The sequence below is a fragment of the Lynx rufus genome, unplaced genomic scaffold, assembly GCF_022079265.1.
Source record: "Lynx rufus isolate CCGP_SWC_20201006 ecotype Redwood Valley unplaced genomic scaffold, mLynRuf1.p SCAF_15, whole genome shotgun sequence".
Taxonomy (NCBI): domain Eukaryota; kingdom Metazoa; phylum Chordata; class Mammalia; order Carnivora; family Felidae; genus Lynx; species Lynx rufus.
The window spans coordinates 55,451,376-55,470,640 of record NW_025814829.1 but is presented as its reverse complement, the minus strand read 5'-3'; the positions used below and the strand labels follow the sequence as shown (position 1 = coordinate 55,470,640).

Sequence of the window (19,265 nt, the reverse complement as noted above, 5' to 3'; positions counted from 1 at the left end):
CTCAGTTTGTTCTCAGTTTTTAAGAGTCTCTTATGCTTTGGCCCTCTTCCACTCTAACCCCCTTTTTTTTTTCCTTCCCCTCCCCCATGGGTTTCTGTTAAGTTTCTCAGGATCCACATAAGAGTGAGACCATATGGTATCTGACTTTCTCAGTATGGCTTATTTCACTTAGCATCACACTCTCCAGTTCCATCCACGTTGCTACAAGGGGCCATATTTCATTCTTTCTCATTGCCACGTAGCACTCCATTGTGTATATAAACCACAATTTTTTTACCCATTCATCAGTTGATGGATATTTAGGCTCTTTCCATAATTTGGCTATTGTTGAGAGTGCTGCTATAAACATTGGGGTACACTTGCCCCTAGGCATCAGTACTCCTGTATCCCTTGGGTAAATTCCTAGCAGTGTCCCTGCATAATTCTTAAAAGGGGCCTTGCTGTGTCAGACACAAGAAATTCTGTGGTTACCTTTTTAAAGTGTGTCCTATTTTGAGAACCAGTGTGACATTAAGAGCAGAATTAAATTGCATCCTGAAGCTATAATCTTACTCTAGCCTGTTACCTTCTTGTGCTGCTTGTGCTGTTCAGTGAGTCGTTCAGCTTCTTGAGACCTTGTGAAGCACCTTTCTGTTCTCTGTTAGGTTTAGAAACTGAAATTGTTTGGAGAAAATGTCTGTGTTTCCATTTGTCATGGGAGAGTTGTCTAGGATACACCAAAAAATAAGAAATCACCTGCAAATAAGCCAACAGTTTAATGTATTAAAGTTCTTTTTTAAGGGGCGCCTGGGTGGCGCAGTCGGTTAAGCGTCCGACTTCAGCCAGGTCACGATCTCGCGGTCCGTGAGTTCGAGCCCCGCGTCAGGCTCTGGGCTGATGGCTCAGAGCCTGGAGCCTGCTTCCGATTCTGTGTCTCCCTCTCTCTCTGCGCCTCCCCCGTTCATGCTCTGTCTCTCTCTGTCCCAAAAATAAATAAACGTTGAAAAAAAAAAAAAAACTTTAAAAAAAGTTCTTTTTTAAGCCTGATTTTCTGTGTTGTTTTTCTTTGCTTTCTAGTAAAAGAGATTATAAACAGGCTACATATCATCCTCAGTGGCATCGTCCCACCTTATAGGTTTACAAATCCTCATTCTTCCTTATACTTTGCTCATTATATGAAGTAAAATAGTACAAATACCACTTGGTAGCTCATAACTTAGTAGCTGAAACATATTTAAAGGAATTCTTGTTTCATGCAGTCAGAGTAACTTGTCAGCCATTAGGAAATTCTATATTCTTTTCCTTCTGTTTTCAGGAATTTAGTGGTTATGTTCAACAAGTGAAATATGCAATGACGAGAATAAAAGCCGCCATGCCAAGAATCTATGAGCTCGCAGCTGGAGGCACTGCTGTTGGTACTGGTTTAAATACTAGAATTGGCTTTGCAGAAAAGGTTGCTGCAAAAGTGGCTGCACTCACAGGTTAGTGATAATACGAATTGTGACTCATTTTTATTTTGGTCCATATATTTTCTAGGTGTTTCTCCTTTAAATTCTTGTGAATTTAAAGTTAAAAATAATATTTTCCCATCAAGCGTGTGTTTTATATCCATTTTAGAAGTGGTAATGTTAGTCCTTTTGCCTTTTAAAAGTTTCCCACCTATGATTCATACAGGATGCAATTAAAATCTGTCAGTGCTAGCTTGTTTACTCTGTGGTGCTATTACAATTATTTTCCCTTTAAAGCTGTTTTGAATACCCATTTTATTCTTCTGTTGTTTAATTTTCATTTAAATTTTAGTTCATATACAGTGCAATATTGGTTTCAGGGTTAGAATTCATTGATTCATTACTTACATCCAACACCCGGTGCTCATCACAAGTTCCCTCCTTCGTACCCATCCTCCATCTAGCCCATCCCCCACCCACCTCCCTCCATCAACCCTCAGTTTGTTCTCTGTGAACAAACTCTCCTCTTTTTCCCCCCTTCCCATGTTCATCTGTTTTGTTTCTTAAATTCTACATATGAATGAAATTGTATGGTATTTTTCTTTCTCTGATTGACTTATTTCGTTTAGCATAATGTATTCTAGCTCCATCCACATCATTGCAAATGGCAAGATTCGTTCTTTTTTGATGGTTGAGTAATATTCTGTTGTGTGTAGGCATACACACACACACACACATATACGTATATATACACCACATCTTTATTTATCCATTCATCATTTGATGGATACTTGGGCTCTCCCCATTGTTTGGCTATTGTTGATAATACTGCTATTAACATTGGGGTGCATGTACCCCTTCAAATCTGTACTTTTGTACCCTTTGCAGAAATACCTAGTAGTGCAATTGCTGGGTTGTAGGCTAGTTCCTTGTTTAGTTTTTTGAGAAACCTACATAGTGTTCAGAGTGGCTGCTCTAGTTTGCACTCCCACCAACAGTGTAAGAGGGTTCCCCTTTCTCCACATCCTTGTCAACACCTGTTTCCTGAGTTGTTAATTTTAGCCATTCTGACAGGTGTGAGGTGGTATCTCATTGTGGTTTGGATTTGTATTTCCCTGATGATGAGTGATGTTGAGCATGTTTTCATGTATCTGCTACCCATCTGGATGTCTTCTTTGGAAGCGTCTATTCATGTCTTCTGCCCATTTCTTAACTGGGCTATTTATTTTTTGGGTGTTGAGTTTGATAAGTTCATGATAGATTTTAGATACTTTCCCTTTATCTGATATATCATTTGCAAATATCTTCTCCCATTTGGTAGGTTACCTTTGACTTTTGTTGATTGTTTCCTTCCCTGTGCAGAAGATTTTTATCTTGATGAAGTCACAATAGCTCATGTTTGCTTTTATTTACCTTGCCTCCGGCCACTTGTCTAGTAAGAACTTGCTACGTGGAGGACAGAGAGGTTGCTGGCTGTGTTTTCCTCTAGAATTTTGATGGTTTTCTGTCTCACATTTAGGTCTTTCATCCATTTTGAATTTATTTTTGTATGTGGTGTAAGAAAGGGGTCCAGTTTCATTCTTCACATCGCCATCCAGTTTTCCCAACACCTTTGTTGAAGAGACTTTTTTCCATTGAATATTCTTTCCTGCTTTGTCAAAGATTACTTGACCCTATAGTTGTGAGTCCATTTCTGGGTTCTCTGTTCTGTCCCATTGATCTGAGTGTCTGTTTTTGTGCCAGTACCATACTGTCTTGATCACTACAGCTTTGTAGCACAGCTTGAAATCTGGAATCGTGGATGCTGCCAGTTTTGTTTTCCTTTTCCAGAATTGCTTTGGATATTTGGAGTCTTTTGTGGTTCCATACAAATTTTAGGATTGTTTTTTCTAATTCTGTGAAAAATGCCCTTAGTATTTTTGATGGAGATTGTATTAAATGTGTAGGTGACTTTGGGTAGTATAGACATTTTAACAATGATTGTTCTTCAGTCCATGAGCAGGGAGTGCTTTTCTATTTCTTTGTGTCCACTTCAGTTTCTTTCATAAGTGTTTCATAGTTTTCGGAGTACAGATCTTTTACCTCTTTAGTTAGGTTTATTCCTAGGTATCTTAGTGTTTTTGGTGCAATTGCAAATGGGGTCGATTCTTCAATTTCTTTTTCTGCTGCATCATGTTTGGTGTATAGAGATGCAACAGATTTCATGTTGTCTGCAAATAGTGAAAGTTTGACTTCTTCCTTTCCAGTTTCTATGCCCTTTATTACTTTTTGTTGTTTGATTGCTAAAGCTAAGACTTCCAGCACTATGTTAAGTAGAAATGGTGAGAGTGGACATCCTTGTTTTCTTTCTGATTGTAGGGGAAAGGCTATCAGTTTTTCCTCACTCAAGATGATATTAGCTGTGGGTCTTTTGTAGATGGCCTTTATGATCTTGTGGTATGTTTCATCTTATCCCTACTTTGTTGAGGGTTTTTTCAAGAATTGATGCTGTATTTTGTCAAGTGCTTTTTATGCATCTACTGAAAGTATTCTATGGTTCTTTTCATAGTGTGGTGTATCACACTGATTTGTGAATATTGAGCCAACCCTGCAGCCCAGGAATAAATCCCACTTGTCCATGTGAATAATTCCTTTAATGTACTGTTGAATTCAACTTGCTAGTATTTTCCCAACGTTTATTTATTTTTTTTTTTTTGGGACAGAGAGAGACAGAGCATGAACGGGGGAGGGGCAGAGAGAGAGGGAGACACAGAATCGGAAACAGGCTCCAGGCTCTGAGCCATCAGCCCAGAGCCTGACGCGGGGCTCGAACTCACGGACCGCGAGATCGTGACCTGGCTGAAGTCGGACGCTTAACCGACTGCGCCACCCAGGCGCCCCTCAACTTGCTAGTATTTTATTGAGAATTTTTGCATCTGTGTTCATCAGGGATATTGGCCTATAATTCTCCTTTTTAGTGGGGTCTTTGTTTTTGGAATCAAAGTAATGCTGGCCTCATAGAAGGAGTTGGGAAGTTTTCCTTCCATTTCTATTTTTTGGAACAGTTTGAGAAAAATAGGTATTAACTCTTCTTTCAATGCTGGTAGAATTCCTGTGAGAAGCCATCTGGCCCTGGACTCTTCTTGGTTGAGAGATTTTAAATTACTGATGCAAATTCTTGGCTGGTTATCAGTCCGTTCAAATTTTCTATTTATTCCTGTTTTAGTTTTGGTAGTTTGTAAGTTTCTAGGAATTTGTCCAAGTTTATTGGCATATAATTCTTCATAGTATTCTCTTATTTGTATTTCTGTGGTGGTGGTTGTGATCTCTCTTCTTTTATTCAAAATTTTATCAATTTGGGTCCTTTCTCTTTTTGATAAGTCTGGTTGGGGGTTTATTAATTTTATTAATTCTGTCGAAGAACCAGCTCTTAGTTTTGTTGATCTGTTTTTTTTGTGTTTCTATATTGTTTATTTCTGCTCTAATATTTATTATTTCCCTTCTGCTGGCTTTAGGCTTTATTTTCTATTCCTTTTCTGGCACCATTATTTGAGACTTTTCTTTTTGAAGTAGACCTGTATTGCAATATACTTCCCTCTTAGGACTGCCTTTGCTGTATCTCAAAAGTTTTAGACTGTCATCTTTTCATTTTCATTTGCTTCCCTGCATTTTTTTATTTCCTCTTTAATTTCCTGGTTAACCTATTCATTCTTTAGTAGGGTATTCTTTAACCTCATGTATTTGAGGGTTTTTCAGATTTTTCTTGTGGTTGACTTCAAGTTTCCTAGCATGGTGGTCTGAAGATATGCATGATTTGATCTTGATCTTTTTGTACTTGTTGAGGGCTGATTTGTGACCCAGTATGTGATCTATTCTGGTGAATGTTACATGGGCACTCAAAAAGAATGTGTATGCTGCTGCTTTAGGATGAAATGTTCTGAATATATCTGTGAAGTCCATCTGGTCTGTGTGTCATTCAAAGCCATTGTTTCCTGGTTAATTTTCTGCTTAGATCTGTCCATTGTTGTAAGTGGGATGTTAAAGTCCCTTACTGTTATTGTATCATTATCAGTAAGTTTCTTCTTGTTTATCATTAATTGATTTATTTATTTCAGGCTTCTAAATTGGGGGCATAAATATTTACAGTTGTTAGATCTTGATGGATAGACCACTTAATTATAATACAATGCTCTTCTTCATCTCTTGTTACAGTCGTTTTTATATCTAGTTTGTCTGATATAAGTATGGCTATTCTGGCTTTGTTTTGGTGTCCATTAATACGATAGATGGTTCTCCACTCCCTCACTTTCAGTGCAGGTGTCTTTAGGTCAATAGTAGTGAGTCTCTCGTAGGCTGCATATAGATGGATCTTGTTTTTTTAATCCATTCTGATACCCTGTGTCTTTTGATTAGAGCATTTAGTCTATTTACATTCAGAGAGATTATTGAAAGGTATGAATTTAGTGCCATTGTGTTACCTGAGCTGGTGTTTGTAGTGATGTTCTTTGATCTTTTTTAGTCTTGGTTACTTGTAGTCTTTTTTTTCTCCATTCAGAGCCCCCCTTAAAATTTCTTGCTGGTTTAGTGATCATGAACTCTGCTAATTTTTGTTTGTCTGGAAAACTCTACTTCTCCTATTCTGAATGACAGCCGTGCTGGATAAAGAATTCTTGGCTGCATATTTTTCCCATTCAGCATGTTAAATATATCCTGCCACTCCTTTCTGGCCTGCCAAGTTTCTGTGGATAGGTCTGCTGCGAACCTGATCTGTCCTCCCTTGTAGAGTAAGGACTTTTTTTCCCTTGCTACATTCAGGATTCTTTCCTTATCTGTTTCCCCCACAGTAGCGGACTCCAGGAGTTCAGGTTTTTCGCTCCGCTGTGGTAGCCTCTGTAAGCAGGGCTCCCTCTTTGCTGCCCTATCCATAGTTCTATCTGCCTCGCACCTCCTACTTTCCAAAAGGTGGTTGCTTTTGTACTTGTAGACTTGCAGTTTTTATTCTCTCAGACCCCGGATTGATTTCTTGGGTGTTCGGAATGATTTGATAATTATCATGCTGTGTTTGTGGGACAAGACAAGCTTAGGGTCCTGCCATCTTGACTCTGAATACCCGTTTTCAAAGCCGGCAAAATCAATGGATGGTCGAGAGACATTTATTTCAATGGTAAATATGTTCATTCTGTTTTTGCTTTTCATATCCCGGAACTTTCTATTTATCTCGCTGAAATTAGAAAACTCTTTAATTTTAGACGATAACTCATAGGGTTATTTTTTTCTTCAGGGTTGCCTTTTGTCACAGCTGCAAATAAATTTGAAGCTCTGGCTGCTCACGATGCTTTGGTTGAGCTCAGCGGAGCCATGAATACTACCGCCTGCAGTCTGATGAAGATAGCAAACGATACTCGTTTTCTGGGTTCTGGTCCTCGCTCGGGTCTGGGAGAGCTGATCTTGCCTGAAAATGAGCCAGGAAGTAGTATCATGCCAGGTAATGACTAGCTGGTAAAGATTAGCGCTGGAACCTGACAGGGACCCAGGCGTTCTCACGAACAGAGCACGTCTCCTTGTGTTAAGCGTGATCCCAAACGTAGATAGAGACGTGTGTGGCGCAGTTATTTCAGAATATCTTTGTGGGCCACCTTTGATCAGAATTGGGGAACATCACCCAACATTATAGGAAAAGAGAATTTTAATAGCATGTATGTGGATTCCTACATTAGAGAAGAGAGGAATCTCTCTTTCACAATCCAAAGCCAGGAGGATTCTGAAACCAGCTGTGAAAGTGGTCAGCCTGGGTTGAATAAAAATGAATTATTCCAGTCGCCTGTTATTTCATTTTCTGCTTGGGGTTTTGGCCTGTTCAGTAAGGGAAGTGACACAGGCTTTGGATGTCTGGATTCTAGGAAGCCATTTGATAGATTCATGTGACATTCACTGAATCCTGAGGGGAAGTGTCGGTAGCTCTGTTAGACGAATGTAGTGGGTGAACAGTGACACTTAAGTGACAATAAGGAGGTGACTTCAGACTGGAGGCATGTCTCAGTAGCAGGCCGCAGGTCTCTGCCACTTCACCACTTCCCCGGTGACTGAGGGTGAAAGCAGAGAATACGTGTGGGTCACACGAGCAGGTGAGGAAACAGCGGTACGCCAGAATTGAGGCCTCTGTGTGTTGGGCTAAAACTGACAAGGCGACTTCTAATAGTGAAGAAGAAAGACCTGAGTGTTGATTCTTTTAAATCTACACCTGTGTACAGAATGAGAAGAGATCTGATTTTAAAATAATTCATGTTCAAAAATGACTTCAGTTTAGGTGATGGCAAATGCAAGGTGATTGCCTAGAAAAGAGAAACCCAGATCCACAGATGAGGAAATAACCTTCCCAGTGTGTTGCCTTGTACTGGTCGGCAGAACCTGGTATGTCAGGTTCACACCTGAGCTCGTCAGAGGGGTGCTCCCAGGGTACTGGGACTCTGGGGACTCAAGACGAATAGGAACATTCCAGTGTAACCTCCACTTCCTCTGAGCAGTCTCCCAAGTGTCAGCGAGGTGCTAAGAGTTCCCATAGCAGCCTGCTTCTCTGTATTTACCCCTCAGGTCCTGTAGCTGCCCGCTGTCTCTGCTTGGCCTCCCAAGTTCTGCAGCGCAGGGGCTGCGCCTTTCTCACCCACTGTTGCATGTTCAGTGCCTGGCTTCGTAACTATGTCCATGATGAATGGAAGCCGAGAAGATGGGGTGGGCTGGACTCAATGTGCAGTTGCCCAACTCCTCACACATTAGCGGTTGAACCGTTCACGGTCTGTGGCAACCTGTCCTTCCTTATTTGGTTGGTTTGCTTCATTGCATCAGCACTGATGGTTGGACACTGGCTTTCTTATATGTCTTACTTTATTTAATGAAGTCAGATTTCCTTCTTTTCTTGATAATTTGACATAATACCTAATCTTGAAGCCACGAGCATGTTTTTTTTTTTTTAATATGAAATTTATTGTTCAATTGGTTTCCATACAACACCCAGTGCTCATCCCAACGGGTGCCCTCCTCAATACCCATCACCCGCCCTCCCCTCCCTCCCACCCCCCATCAACCCTCAGTTTATTTTCAGTTTTTAAGAGGCTCTTATGGTTTGGCTCCCTCCCTAACTTTTTTATTCTCTTCCCCTCCCCCATGGTCTTCTGTTAACTTTCTCAGGATCCACATAAGAGTGAAACCATATGGTATCTGTCTTTCTCTATATGACTTATTTTCACTTAGCATCAGACTCTCCAGTTCCTTCCACGTTGCTACAAAAGGCCATATTTCATTCTTTCTCATTGCCACGTAGTATTCCATTGTGTATATAAACTTGCACTGTTGGTAGGAATGCAAACTGGTGCAGCCGCTCACGAGCTTGTTTGATGTGAGTCTTTCCTTGGTGGCTTTCTTGAAGGCAAGGTGAACCCTACGCAGTGTGAAGCGCTCACCATGGTTGCAGCCCAGGTCATGGGGAATCACGTCGCCGTTACCGTTGGAGGCAGCAATGGACATTTTGAGTTGAATGTTTTCAAGCCAATGATGGTAAGCTTTAAATCTGATTTTTAATTTTTTTTTGACTGAAATCTAAGTGTATTGTTTTTTCTTTCATAAAAGTCTTTGGGGGTTTCACATTAGGTACTGGGATGATAGAAGTAGCAATTGGAAGTCAAGCATATGTTAATGTTAGCAGATTAAGCCTGGAAGGAAGCCTAGGGGAAGTGTGAATAGCCCTATTAGAAGACTTTTAGTTCAAGTAATTTGATGACTTTTAGGTGACTTTTAACTCAAGTAACTTGATGGTTTGCTTTATTTAATAGGAAGAAAAAGTGTGGAAATAGGGTGTGGGTTTCTTCCTTATCCCTCACCAATGAGGATGCCAGTGGCTAGAAAGAAGTCAGGTCTCCTCAGGCTGTCCCTCACCTGTCTCCTCCTCATGCTGCTGCTTTATTTTTCTCTCAAGTTCAGTCTTTTAGAGGAATGACCCACATTCACTTTCAGGCAGATTCATTACTCCTGGCTTCCCCCCGCCCCACTTGTGCTTGAACTGTTCCCCTGGTCATTTGGAACCCCCGCAAGCCCATAGACTTGCTGACCTCTGAGCTTGGCCATGACTCCCTTCTGCTTGGCGTCCTCAGCACCCTCCTCCCATGCCCTTCTGTCCCTCTCTGGCTTTCCTTCATCTGTTTTCCCTCTTCCACAGACCTCGAAAACATTCGTGTGTCTAAAAATCACTCTTTTACTTCATCTTCATGAAGATGGAATGAGGTGACATCATCTTTCATCCATTTTCCTCTGCTTCGGATAACAGGGCTGTCGTCACGTGGAGTCTGTTACTAGTGTAAAGTGTTATATCTAAAATATATTAAGGGCTCATTTCCAGTTTGTATCTGGTATAAAGTCTGGTTTTCATTTGATAAGAACATGCAAATGACAAATATTAAGAATATTCATTCAGTGTATTTGTCAAATCTAGATCAGGCACTGTACTGAGTACCAGTGGTAGAATAATAAGGAAGACAAGATGTTTATTTGTCCTCAAGGCCTGTACGTTCTTGTGAGAAATAAAAGGCCAAAGCAGAACTCGCACATGTAAGCTTTTGCTTTCCTGTTGGATTCCAAACAATACGAGCTGCCTGGCAAATAGAGGTGTGCAACAAATGTCTTGCTAATCTTTTTATGTTAAAACACAAAAATCTATTTTTTTGTCTTTAATAGAAAATACATCAGGGTAATCAAATTTGCCTTACATTAAAGTCATTAGTATCAAATTTAACCATGAGGTTCTGTGCCTTCTAGTAGAATCCATTGTTGGGAGTATAGTTTTCAGATCCTGATGTTTTAGAACAAAAGAGAATAGGATGTGACTATAGCTTTATACATATTAGAAATGTTACCAAAAAGGAAAAACATGCTAAAACTAAAAAACTAACTGATTTTACGTTGGTTTTAAAATAACGTGTGAAAGGTTATTTTAAAGTTCCTGAGGAATATTTGTTTTGTTAAGCATAAAAAATGTGATCAGTGAGACCTGGGAAGTCCTCACTTCATTCACTGCTTCCAACAGGCTGAACATTCTAACATTTGCATCTTTGCTTCTCTTCCGAAGGATTCTTTTTCCATCTCTGGTTGTTTGAGTCCCCTCCATCAAATAGGACTTCACCAGTTCCTACAACTGGAAATAATTTGTCTTTCTCTGGGCTAACATTTCATGCCCATGTTTTATCACACTACAGGGTCTCTTGTGTTTCAGTTTATTTGTATTTATGGCTTTTATGTTTTTTAGATTTCAGTGTCCTCAAATGTTCCATGGATATAGTGCTTTACAAGTTGTAGGAGTGCTGTTTATCAAATTACGTATTCATTTATGAGCCAGCAAATAATATATGCTAGTGAACAAAAAACGTTAGGGTTAATAAGCCTCTCTCTTCTGTGTCTCTCCCTCCCTCCTCCTCCCTTGTTCTACTCCCCTCATAGATTAAAAATGTGTTACACTCAGCCAGGCTGCTGGGGGACGCGTGCGTTTCCTTCACAGAAAACTGCGTTGTGGGAATCCAGGCCAACACAGAGAGGATCAACAAGCTGATGAACGAATCTCTAATGTTGGTGACAGCTCTTAATCCTCATATAGGTAAGGTTTAAGGAATAATAATGTCATTTTGAATACAAAATTTAAAAGCTAAATATTTTTAAGAGATTATTGGATCAAGGTGGACAGCAAATTCCTTTTGGGCATTGTTTCAGTAAAATCTCGTAAAATATTTGAAATTGCATTGAAAGACACTGTTTATATATTAGTATGCTGTCTGTTAGGTTTCATTTTATTTGAAATGTGGTAAACTCAGAAGTTCAAACTTCCATGAATCTTAATGGAATTGAGATGCTTAATGTTCTGTGCGGCGCCTGGGCCCTCACTTGGTAACGTCACTAGGTGGCACTGGCTGATTAGCAGTGTGGGATGAACTCATTTTTCTGCCTTCTCTAGAGGCCCTACTACACTTTGATTTTCTTGTTTTATTCAATTCAGAAGTGGAAAGCTACCAATAAGAACAAAAGAAAAAGGACCAAGTGTTCATTGCTTGTAGGGAAAGGGGGGGAAATGCAAATATTTTATCTAAAACTGTGACTCTTATATTGCAAGCCTTTTCTAGAATTGCAAATATTTTATTATGTATTCAAACATACCGACTTGGATTGCAGACTGACCACAGTGATCCTCACCAAAGATACTCGTCTGACTTGTAGGTCTTGACACATTCATTGCATTACATTATGGTGTCTTAAAAGCCTTTTCCCATCTTCTGCTAAGCTGAGGTTGTTAACATATTGTTTGATTTTCTGTTTTAAAACCGGTTCTGATGTAGTCATTTGGCATGATATGTTTGCTGTTTAAAATATTCTTCTAGGGGCGCCTGGGTGGCGCAGTCGGTTAAGCGTCCGACTTCAGCCAGGTCACGATCTCGCGGTCCGTGAGTTCGAGCCCCGCGTTGGGCTCCGGGCTGATGCCTCGGAGCCTGGAGCCTGTTTCTGATTCTGTGTCTCCCTCTCTCTCTGCCCCTCCCCCGTTCATGGTCTGTCTCTCTCTGTCCCAAAAATAAATAAACGTTGAAAAAAAATAAAATAAAATAAAAAATAAAATATTCTTCGATATGGGGCCCCTGGGTAGCTCAGTTGGTTGAGAGCCCGACTTTGGCTCAGGTCATGATCTCACAGTTCGTGGGTTCAAGCCCTGAATGGGGCTCTGTGTGACAGCTCAGAGCCTGGAGCCTGCTTCCGATTCCGTGTCTCCCTCTCTCTCTGCCCCTCCCCTGCTTGTGCTCTGTCTGTCTCTCTCTCAAAAATAAACATTAAAAAAAATTTAAAAAAAATTCTTCTATAATGCTGAACTTCCAAGGCAGATTTTCTACTATTGGCCTCACATCAACATATAATTTCAGTTTTGTAAAGTAAGAACTCATTTGACTGCTTCAGGTAACTCAGAGCCCAATGTGATATATCCTATTATTTGATGTAGTGTTGAGATTGGTAATATTTTGATCCTTTAAAAGTTATTGTACATGGGCCACCTGGGTGGCTCGGTTAAGTGCCCAACTCTTGATATCAGCTCAGGTCATGATCCCAGGGTCATGGGATCGAACCCCACATTGGGCTCTGCGCTGAGCATGGGGCCTGCTTGGGATCCTCGCGCTCTCTCGCTCTCTCTCATGATAAATAAATAAACATTAAAAAAATCGTTGTACATTAGCATTCAGCCAGAGAGCTACACAGGGGATCCCAGAGGCTTATGTGAGAAATGTTCCCTCACATCTGTACTTCAGAACCTGTTGCCAAAACACTGAAGCTAGAGGTGCTCTTAAAGCTGGACGATTGGTTAGTCTTTTTTGGAATCCGTGTTCTGTGAGGTAAAGGCCGTGCGAGGATAAACCACACCTTGCTGGTGCAGCGTGAGCCTTGCAGCTGCATGTCCTGGGTTGTCTGTGTGCTTATTATGTGGTGGGCTGGGTGGGAACAGGGTTTTGTAGGATTTGAAGAGAAGAGCTGAATGGTTAGCATAAGGCTTAGACGCGAATGTCATCAAAATAAATGTACACAGTTCCTATATTGACCCTGAACATTTGATGAACATTCTTCCTCAAAGTTCCTCTAATCAGTAAGCACCCTGTTCAGTATGTTTAGTATTTACAAATTCAGTTGAGTGAAAAAATGGCTCCTAATTAGTTCATAGATGGTTACTGGTTACATGCCAGCTTCACAATAGTGTTGCCTCAGGAAGCTTTGTTCCTTTGACCATAGTCCTCTGATCTGGGGGTATTTGGGGTTTTTTTCCTCCTTCATTGGTTTCATTTTTGTTTTTTTCTGTTTTTTCTTGTTTTGCTTTCTGACCTTTTTTAAAAATTGTGTTAAGTGCAGACAGCTTGAAAAGCTGCCCTGCCCCTTTGTTCATTCCAGAAGCAAATGATTGAGGCAGACAACGTACCTGGGTCTTAGTACATGATTCCATCTGTGCTGAAACTTCCCCGCTGCGTCCTTGTGGCTTCTGGGAAGAGGTCAGGGTACCAGGCACTGCCCGTAGAGAAGCACGTAGAGAGGTGCTGTTGGAAGCGGCTGGCAGGTGCATCCCTCCCCAAGGCCCTCGTTCCCCTGCCTCCCACTGAGAGCCAGTCCCTGCAGCTCCCGCACAGGGTGCTGTTTGCTGGTGGCACAGCAGCAGTTAGCTGGTTATGCTTTGGTGCAGAGATCGCTCCTGGTTAAACATGTTAGAAACAACACGTATTTCTACTACTCAGATGTTTTTTCATGTCTTGGTGCTATATTTTCTTTTTCTTCCCCCTGCAAAAAATATCTGAGTTATTCTTTGGTATAATATTGAGATTGGTAATAATGTTTTGATCATTTAAAAATTATTGTACATTATGGGTGCCTGGGCGGCTCAGTTGGCTAAGTGTCTGACTCTTGATTTCAGCTCAGGTCATGATCTCATGGTTTGTGGGTTTGAGCCCCGTGTCAGGCTCTGTGCTGGTAGTGCGGAGCCTGCTTAGGAGTCTCTCTTTCTCTCTGCTCCTCCCCCACTCACATACTCTCTGTCTCGAAATTAATAAATAAACTTAAAAAAAATAAAAAATGAAACTTTTATACACTAGAATTCAGCCAGAGAGCTACACAGGGGAACCCAAAATCTATTGACATTGGCAACTACAATTAGTAACAAATCTGTTGTCCAGAGTGAGGTATGGTGAAGTCTGTATTAAGAAAAGTAAAGGTTTTATCCTGTATCAAACATAACTCTGAAGAGGATCACTGTTAGATATTTTTAAGATTAAAAATGTCATTTTGGATGTCAGTAGCCTCAGTATCAAGTAAATAATGATTATCTTTTGCTTTAGAAAACCAAATTTCACTACTAACTCCTACTACGTTGCCTGTGTTATTTTTCTTCAGGGTATGACAAGGCAGCCAAGATTGCTAAGACAGCACACAAAAATGGATCAACCTTAAAGGCAACTGCCATTGAGCTTGGCTATCTCACAGCAGAGCAGTTTGATGAGTGGGTAAAACCTAAGGACATGCTGGGTCCAAAGTGATTTAAATGAATTTATAATAAAAAAAAAATATGTTCTATAAAATAAAAAAAAAAATGAAAAAGACTCCTTTTATTTCTTAAGCAAAAATGGATGAATGTGAAAGGAAACCGCTCCTGAACTTGACTGTCTCTAGCAGAGCTCTTTGATCGGTGTGTAAAACCCTGGGATGTGCTTGGGTCCAAAGTGAATTTGAAAAGGGTAAAATGAAATAATTAAATTGTATGAAGTCAAACAGACTCATTTTTTCTTGTATGTTAATTGTCGTTGAATCTCATTTTTATGACTGTGTTTATTCATATATTTTATAAAAATTCCGTATCAATTTTTAAAGAGTTTTGATTTTTTTAGCCGGTGTTTTCAATTCCCCTGTAGTGAAAAGGTACTTGTTTTCTGATTCCTAATGATATACTTAGACATCTCTTATTTTCCTGTGATTTGGGGGCATAAGGTAACCAAGCACTGGGCCTACTATGTGGGGATGTCAGTGTCTGTGTGTACGTGTGCGCATGTGCATATATATGTGTGTCTATTAGGAAGTAGGACAGGTTAAAAAAAACTGGGCACATGTATTCCGTGTGCTGATTACACACACACACCTGGCCTTAGTTGAATTACCACAGAAAGGCTGCAGACTATGGGTCAGGAATTCTAGGATGTGGATTAGAAAGGACCAGGGTACAGGCCTGAACTTGGGAAGTAAGGAGGGTGTGGGGAAAGTGAGTCTGCCCCCTGGTCTCTGCGCACCACTGCCGGGACTTTTCAGCAGGAATTTGCTCGAAACAACCACAGGGGATTTTGAACAAGCAGTTCTAGGGAGATCCAGGCCAGATTGATCCAGGTTTAGCTTCTAAACCTGAAGCTAAAGGTGCTATTTAACTCAATCAACCTCCATTGTGGAGGGAGCTAACAGTTTGTTTTGTTCTTTCTTGCACTTTCTCTCACGATAAATGACAGGGTTGTGGAGAGACAGTCCCACTGGTTAAAGTATCTCGCATCTCCTCTATCAACTGTGTTTTTTACTTACCCCTGATATTTATTCCTGGAAAATTGGCCATCAGCCCCCACTCTCTGTAGTATTTAGATGGCAGTGTAGATAGCATGTAAAATTGTAATTAAAACTTCTAGAAACATTGTGATGAAAGGTGAGATTATGTTCCTCTAACTAATCTCTTAAACTTGAGTGGGCACTTTTTTTTTTAGCTGTAAAAAGGATTTCAAAGCTGTTTAAAAAAAAATTTTAATGTTTATTTTTGAGACAGCACGAGCAGGGGAGGGGCTGAGAGAGAGGAGACACAGAATCTGAAGCAGGCTCCAGGCTCTGAGCTGTCAGCACAGAGCCAGACGCGGGGCTCAAACTCACAAACCACAAGATCATGACCTGAGCCGAAGTTGGATGCCCAACCAACTGAGACACCCAGACACCCCTCAAAGCTTTTTTCATGCAACTGTGGAACCTATAGGATCTACTTTTCAGCCCATCAGTGACTGTTTCTGCCAGTGTTCTTCACATGGGGATGGTGTGGTGTTTGTGCAGTTTGCTTTAAAACAAAGCGCCCATTCTCTTTGTTTTGTTGGGGAAAAAAAAAGATTTTTATTGGAAAACATAAAGTCAAATTGCTTAGCGGTGCCTGAAAGCCAACAACCAAATGGGCAACTGATCTGTAGTTGTGGAACTTCGTGATGTTGGATGTTCTTTCTTAGGCGTCTTCCATCTAGGTAGGCTGTTGTTTAAGGGCTCAACTAGAGACATAACCAGTTACATAATAAGGACAATAGTGGATTGAGTTCCTAGTCTCAGTCTATGTACACCTGTCTACCATATCCTGAATGACATGTTATAAATCGTCATGTCCTGATGACTTAAGTCGTCACTGAATCTTGTGAGCTGACTGCCTTCTTTGATGTTTGTGAAGGAAAGAAAACTGCTTTCTGATGTAATCCTAAGTAAGGCTTTTAGAATTCCCTGGTGAAGGGTTGTACTGAAAGTCAACTTCAGTGTTTTTACACTGGGGACTTTTGTCTTCCATGGGGCATTCAGCAATATCTAGAGACCTTTTTGGTTCTGATGACTGGAGACGGGGTGCTACTGGCCAGAGATGCTGCTGAACATCCTATAAGGCACAGGGCAGGCCCCTACAACAAAGGATTTTCCAGCCCAAGATGTCAATAGTGTTGAGACTGAACAACTCAAATCCGAAAAGTATTCTCTTTGGAGGTGCTCACCATTCAGTTAGGCTTCACTACTTCCTGGTGTATGTATGGCGTCCTGGAGTTGCGGGGACTTGATGAATTGAAACTGTGAGCTGTCTCATGCCCTCCGTGTGAGCGTGAGCAGGAAAATGTTCGTGAAACATGAAGTCAAGCGCAGGTGCTCCTGCCTGCAGTGACCTGTTCCCAGCAACATGTCCAAAGATTTGTACTGGATAAACCTGACGAGGGGCAAGGACTGACAAACGTGGTGGGTAAATGTGTTTAAAATGGACACAAAAACAGTCCATGGATTGTGCACGTGTGATTGTGAAGAAGCCTGTAGAATGACGAAGGGCTATTTTGAGAAACTAATTTCAGGAGAAGAAAGTCAAGGGATTCATGATCCACCTGGAACTACCACCAATTTGACCCACAGAAGCATTAGGGAAATTCATAGTCACAAGGTAAATTTAAATTTGCTCACTTAATAAACTAATTTGGTTGACAGAAAAAAAAATCTATGTTCAGAAAAATTTGGTAGAATATTTCATACTCAAACATTTTAAAGACCATGTTCTTGACTATGGCTTTTCTTACATGTCTTCGTTTGTCCTTTTGCTTTATAACTATGACAGCAAGAAATCTGGAAGAGACAAATTTAATACATGTTTTGAAAGATATAAGCTTAAAACTGGCAACCTAGAATGAATTTAGTGGTAGGGATTAAGAGGTACAAACTTCCAAGTATAAATAAGTTATGGGAGTGCAATGTACAGCACAGGGAATATAGTCAGCAATATTTTAATAGCTTTCTATGGTGACAGATGGCAACCAGACTTGTGTGGAGCATTTTGTAATACATGAAAACATTTAATCATTACGTACACCTGAAACCAACAGGATATTGCATGTCAATTATACTTTGATAATTTTTTAAACTTTGGAAGAAAAGCTCCTAATTGCATACTGCGTCATAAAAAGAGGTTTTTTAATAGCAAGTTTATTCAATTTACATTCAGTAACTGGCTTTTGAGCGACTGATCTCAAGCTGCTCCCACCTGCAGTTTGGGTGAGGAGAGAGAAGCTGCTGATTCTTGTCTGCCATTTGTGATGTCGAGAGGCAGAGCATATGCAACACTGTCACGCCAGACAGCTTGAGGCCACTGTGTTGGTATCTTCTGATCATCCTGGAGACCTCTGCCAACACTGCACCCACCCTGCACTTCAGGGTTTTCTCCCAGACTGGAGACGGGTCCCCAGCTACAGATCAGTTTGCTAAGATGAGCACCAAAAAGCTCACTGGTGGATACCAAACGTATCCACCCGTGAGCCTCTGGAATGAGAGGTCTCTGGGATTGAAGGGTAGGAGAGAATGAAGGTTTCCCAATGCAAACACTGCACTCTGATGAGCCTCCTCTTTAAGAATCTGTGGTCAAGGGCACCTGGGTGGCTCAGTCAGTTGAGCGTCTGACTTCGGCTCAGGTCATGATCTCCTGGTTCGTGAGTTTGAACCCCACATCAGGCTGTGCACTGACAGTGCGGAGCCTGCTTGGGATTCTCTCTCTCCCCCTCTCTCTGCCCCTTCCCTGCTTGCTCTTTTTTTTTCTCTCTCTCTCAAAATAAATAAACAAACTTAAAAAAAAAAGGAATGATTTGTAAAAACTAAATAAGGAATCTGTGGTCAAGAATATTCATTTTGCCTCAGTCCGATGAGAAAGGAATTCTCACCTCTTCATGAGAGCTGCATGTTTTCTTCAGCAACTCAGGGCTATTCATCACATCAGATGTTCAAGCAGAGGTGAAATGCGAAGCTGTATGGAGAATGGCCAAGCAAGACACACAAGGAAAATGAGAGGTAACCACTGAACGAGACAGATGTGGGCATGGAGGTTAATCGGAGTGGCTCATCCTCTAGGCACTTGGAGGAGGAGGAGGAGAAAGCAGGTAGATCCAGTGGAGTTCAGTTCCACCTCTGCTGCCCCCTGGGGGGCTTTCTGGTCACAACTCAAGACCTGTAGACCCATCACCTTATCCTTACAATGGAGCTATTGATACATATTCATACTTATATCCCTAGGCTCATGCGAGTATATAAAGTACCCAGCACAATGCCTGCCCCAGTTAGCTTCTCCGTTTCATTCCTTGAAGACAATGGGCACAATTGCCAAATACTGAACTGATTTTTAAAAGAATGAGACTGGGGTGAGATCAGAGTTGGCCATTTTTCCCCTCAAGAGTGTCCAGCTGTGTAATTTATCAACCAAGCTGGAACACTTTGTACAATTAAAGGAGGCCATCAAATAATTAAAATTATACAATTTTTGAAATGTTTATGAACCAATTATTTTTACCATATTGGTGGACCTACAAATAGTGCTACTCAAAAGCTAATCTCAAAAATAGAATTCTCTCCAAAATAATAAACAACACATATGTATGTGTATGTACATTAAAAAGCAAAATTTTAAACAATTCTGATTTTCTGAACATTAAAAATAGAAGCAAAAACTCTTGGTACCTATTCGTAGAATTTGGTCAGTTCCTTGTTTTTTTTTTTTCTAAAGTTTATTTATTTTGAGAG

General features: G+C 40.7%; 1 protein-coding gene across 1 annotated transcript in view; it reads left to right on the top strand.

Annotated features, from left to right (window-relative positions):
- The window catches only part of FH (fumarate hydratase), a 32,381-nt gene extending 17,655 nt beyond the window's left edge, over positions 1 to 14,726 (top strand). Inside the window, exons 6-10 of the mRNA XM_047077075.1 lie at positions 1,295 to 1,460; positions 6,688 to 6,891; positions 8,830 to 8,957; positions 10,890 to 11,043; positions 14,352 to 14,726. Of these exons, the coding sequence (XP_046933031.1) occupies positions 1,295 to 1,460; positions 6,688 to 6,891; positions 8,830 to 8,957; positions 10,890 to 11,043; positions 14,352 to 14,494 (795 nt within the window). The 3' untranslated portion in view covers positions 14,495 to 14,726. The remainder of the gene's footprint in view (positions 1 to 1,294; positions 1,461 to 6,687; positions 6,892 to 8,829; positions 8,958 to 10,889; positions 11,044 to 14,351) is intronic.
- Positions 14,727 to 19,265: the final 4,539 nt, after the last annotated feature.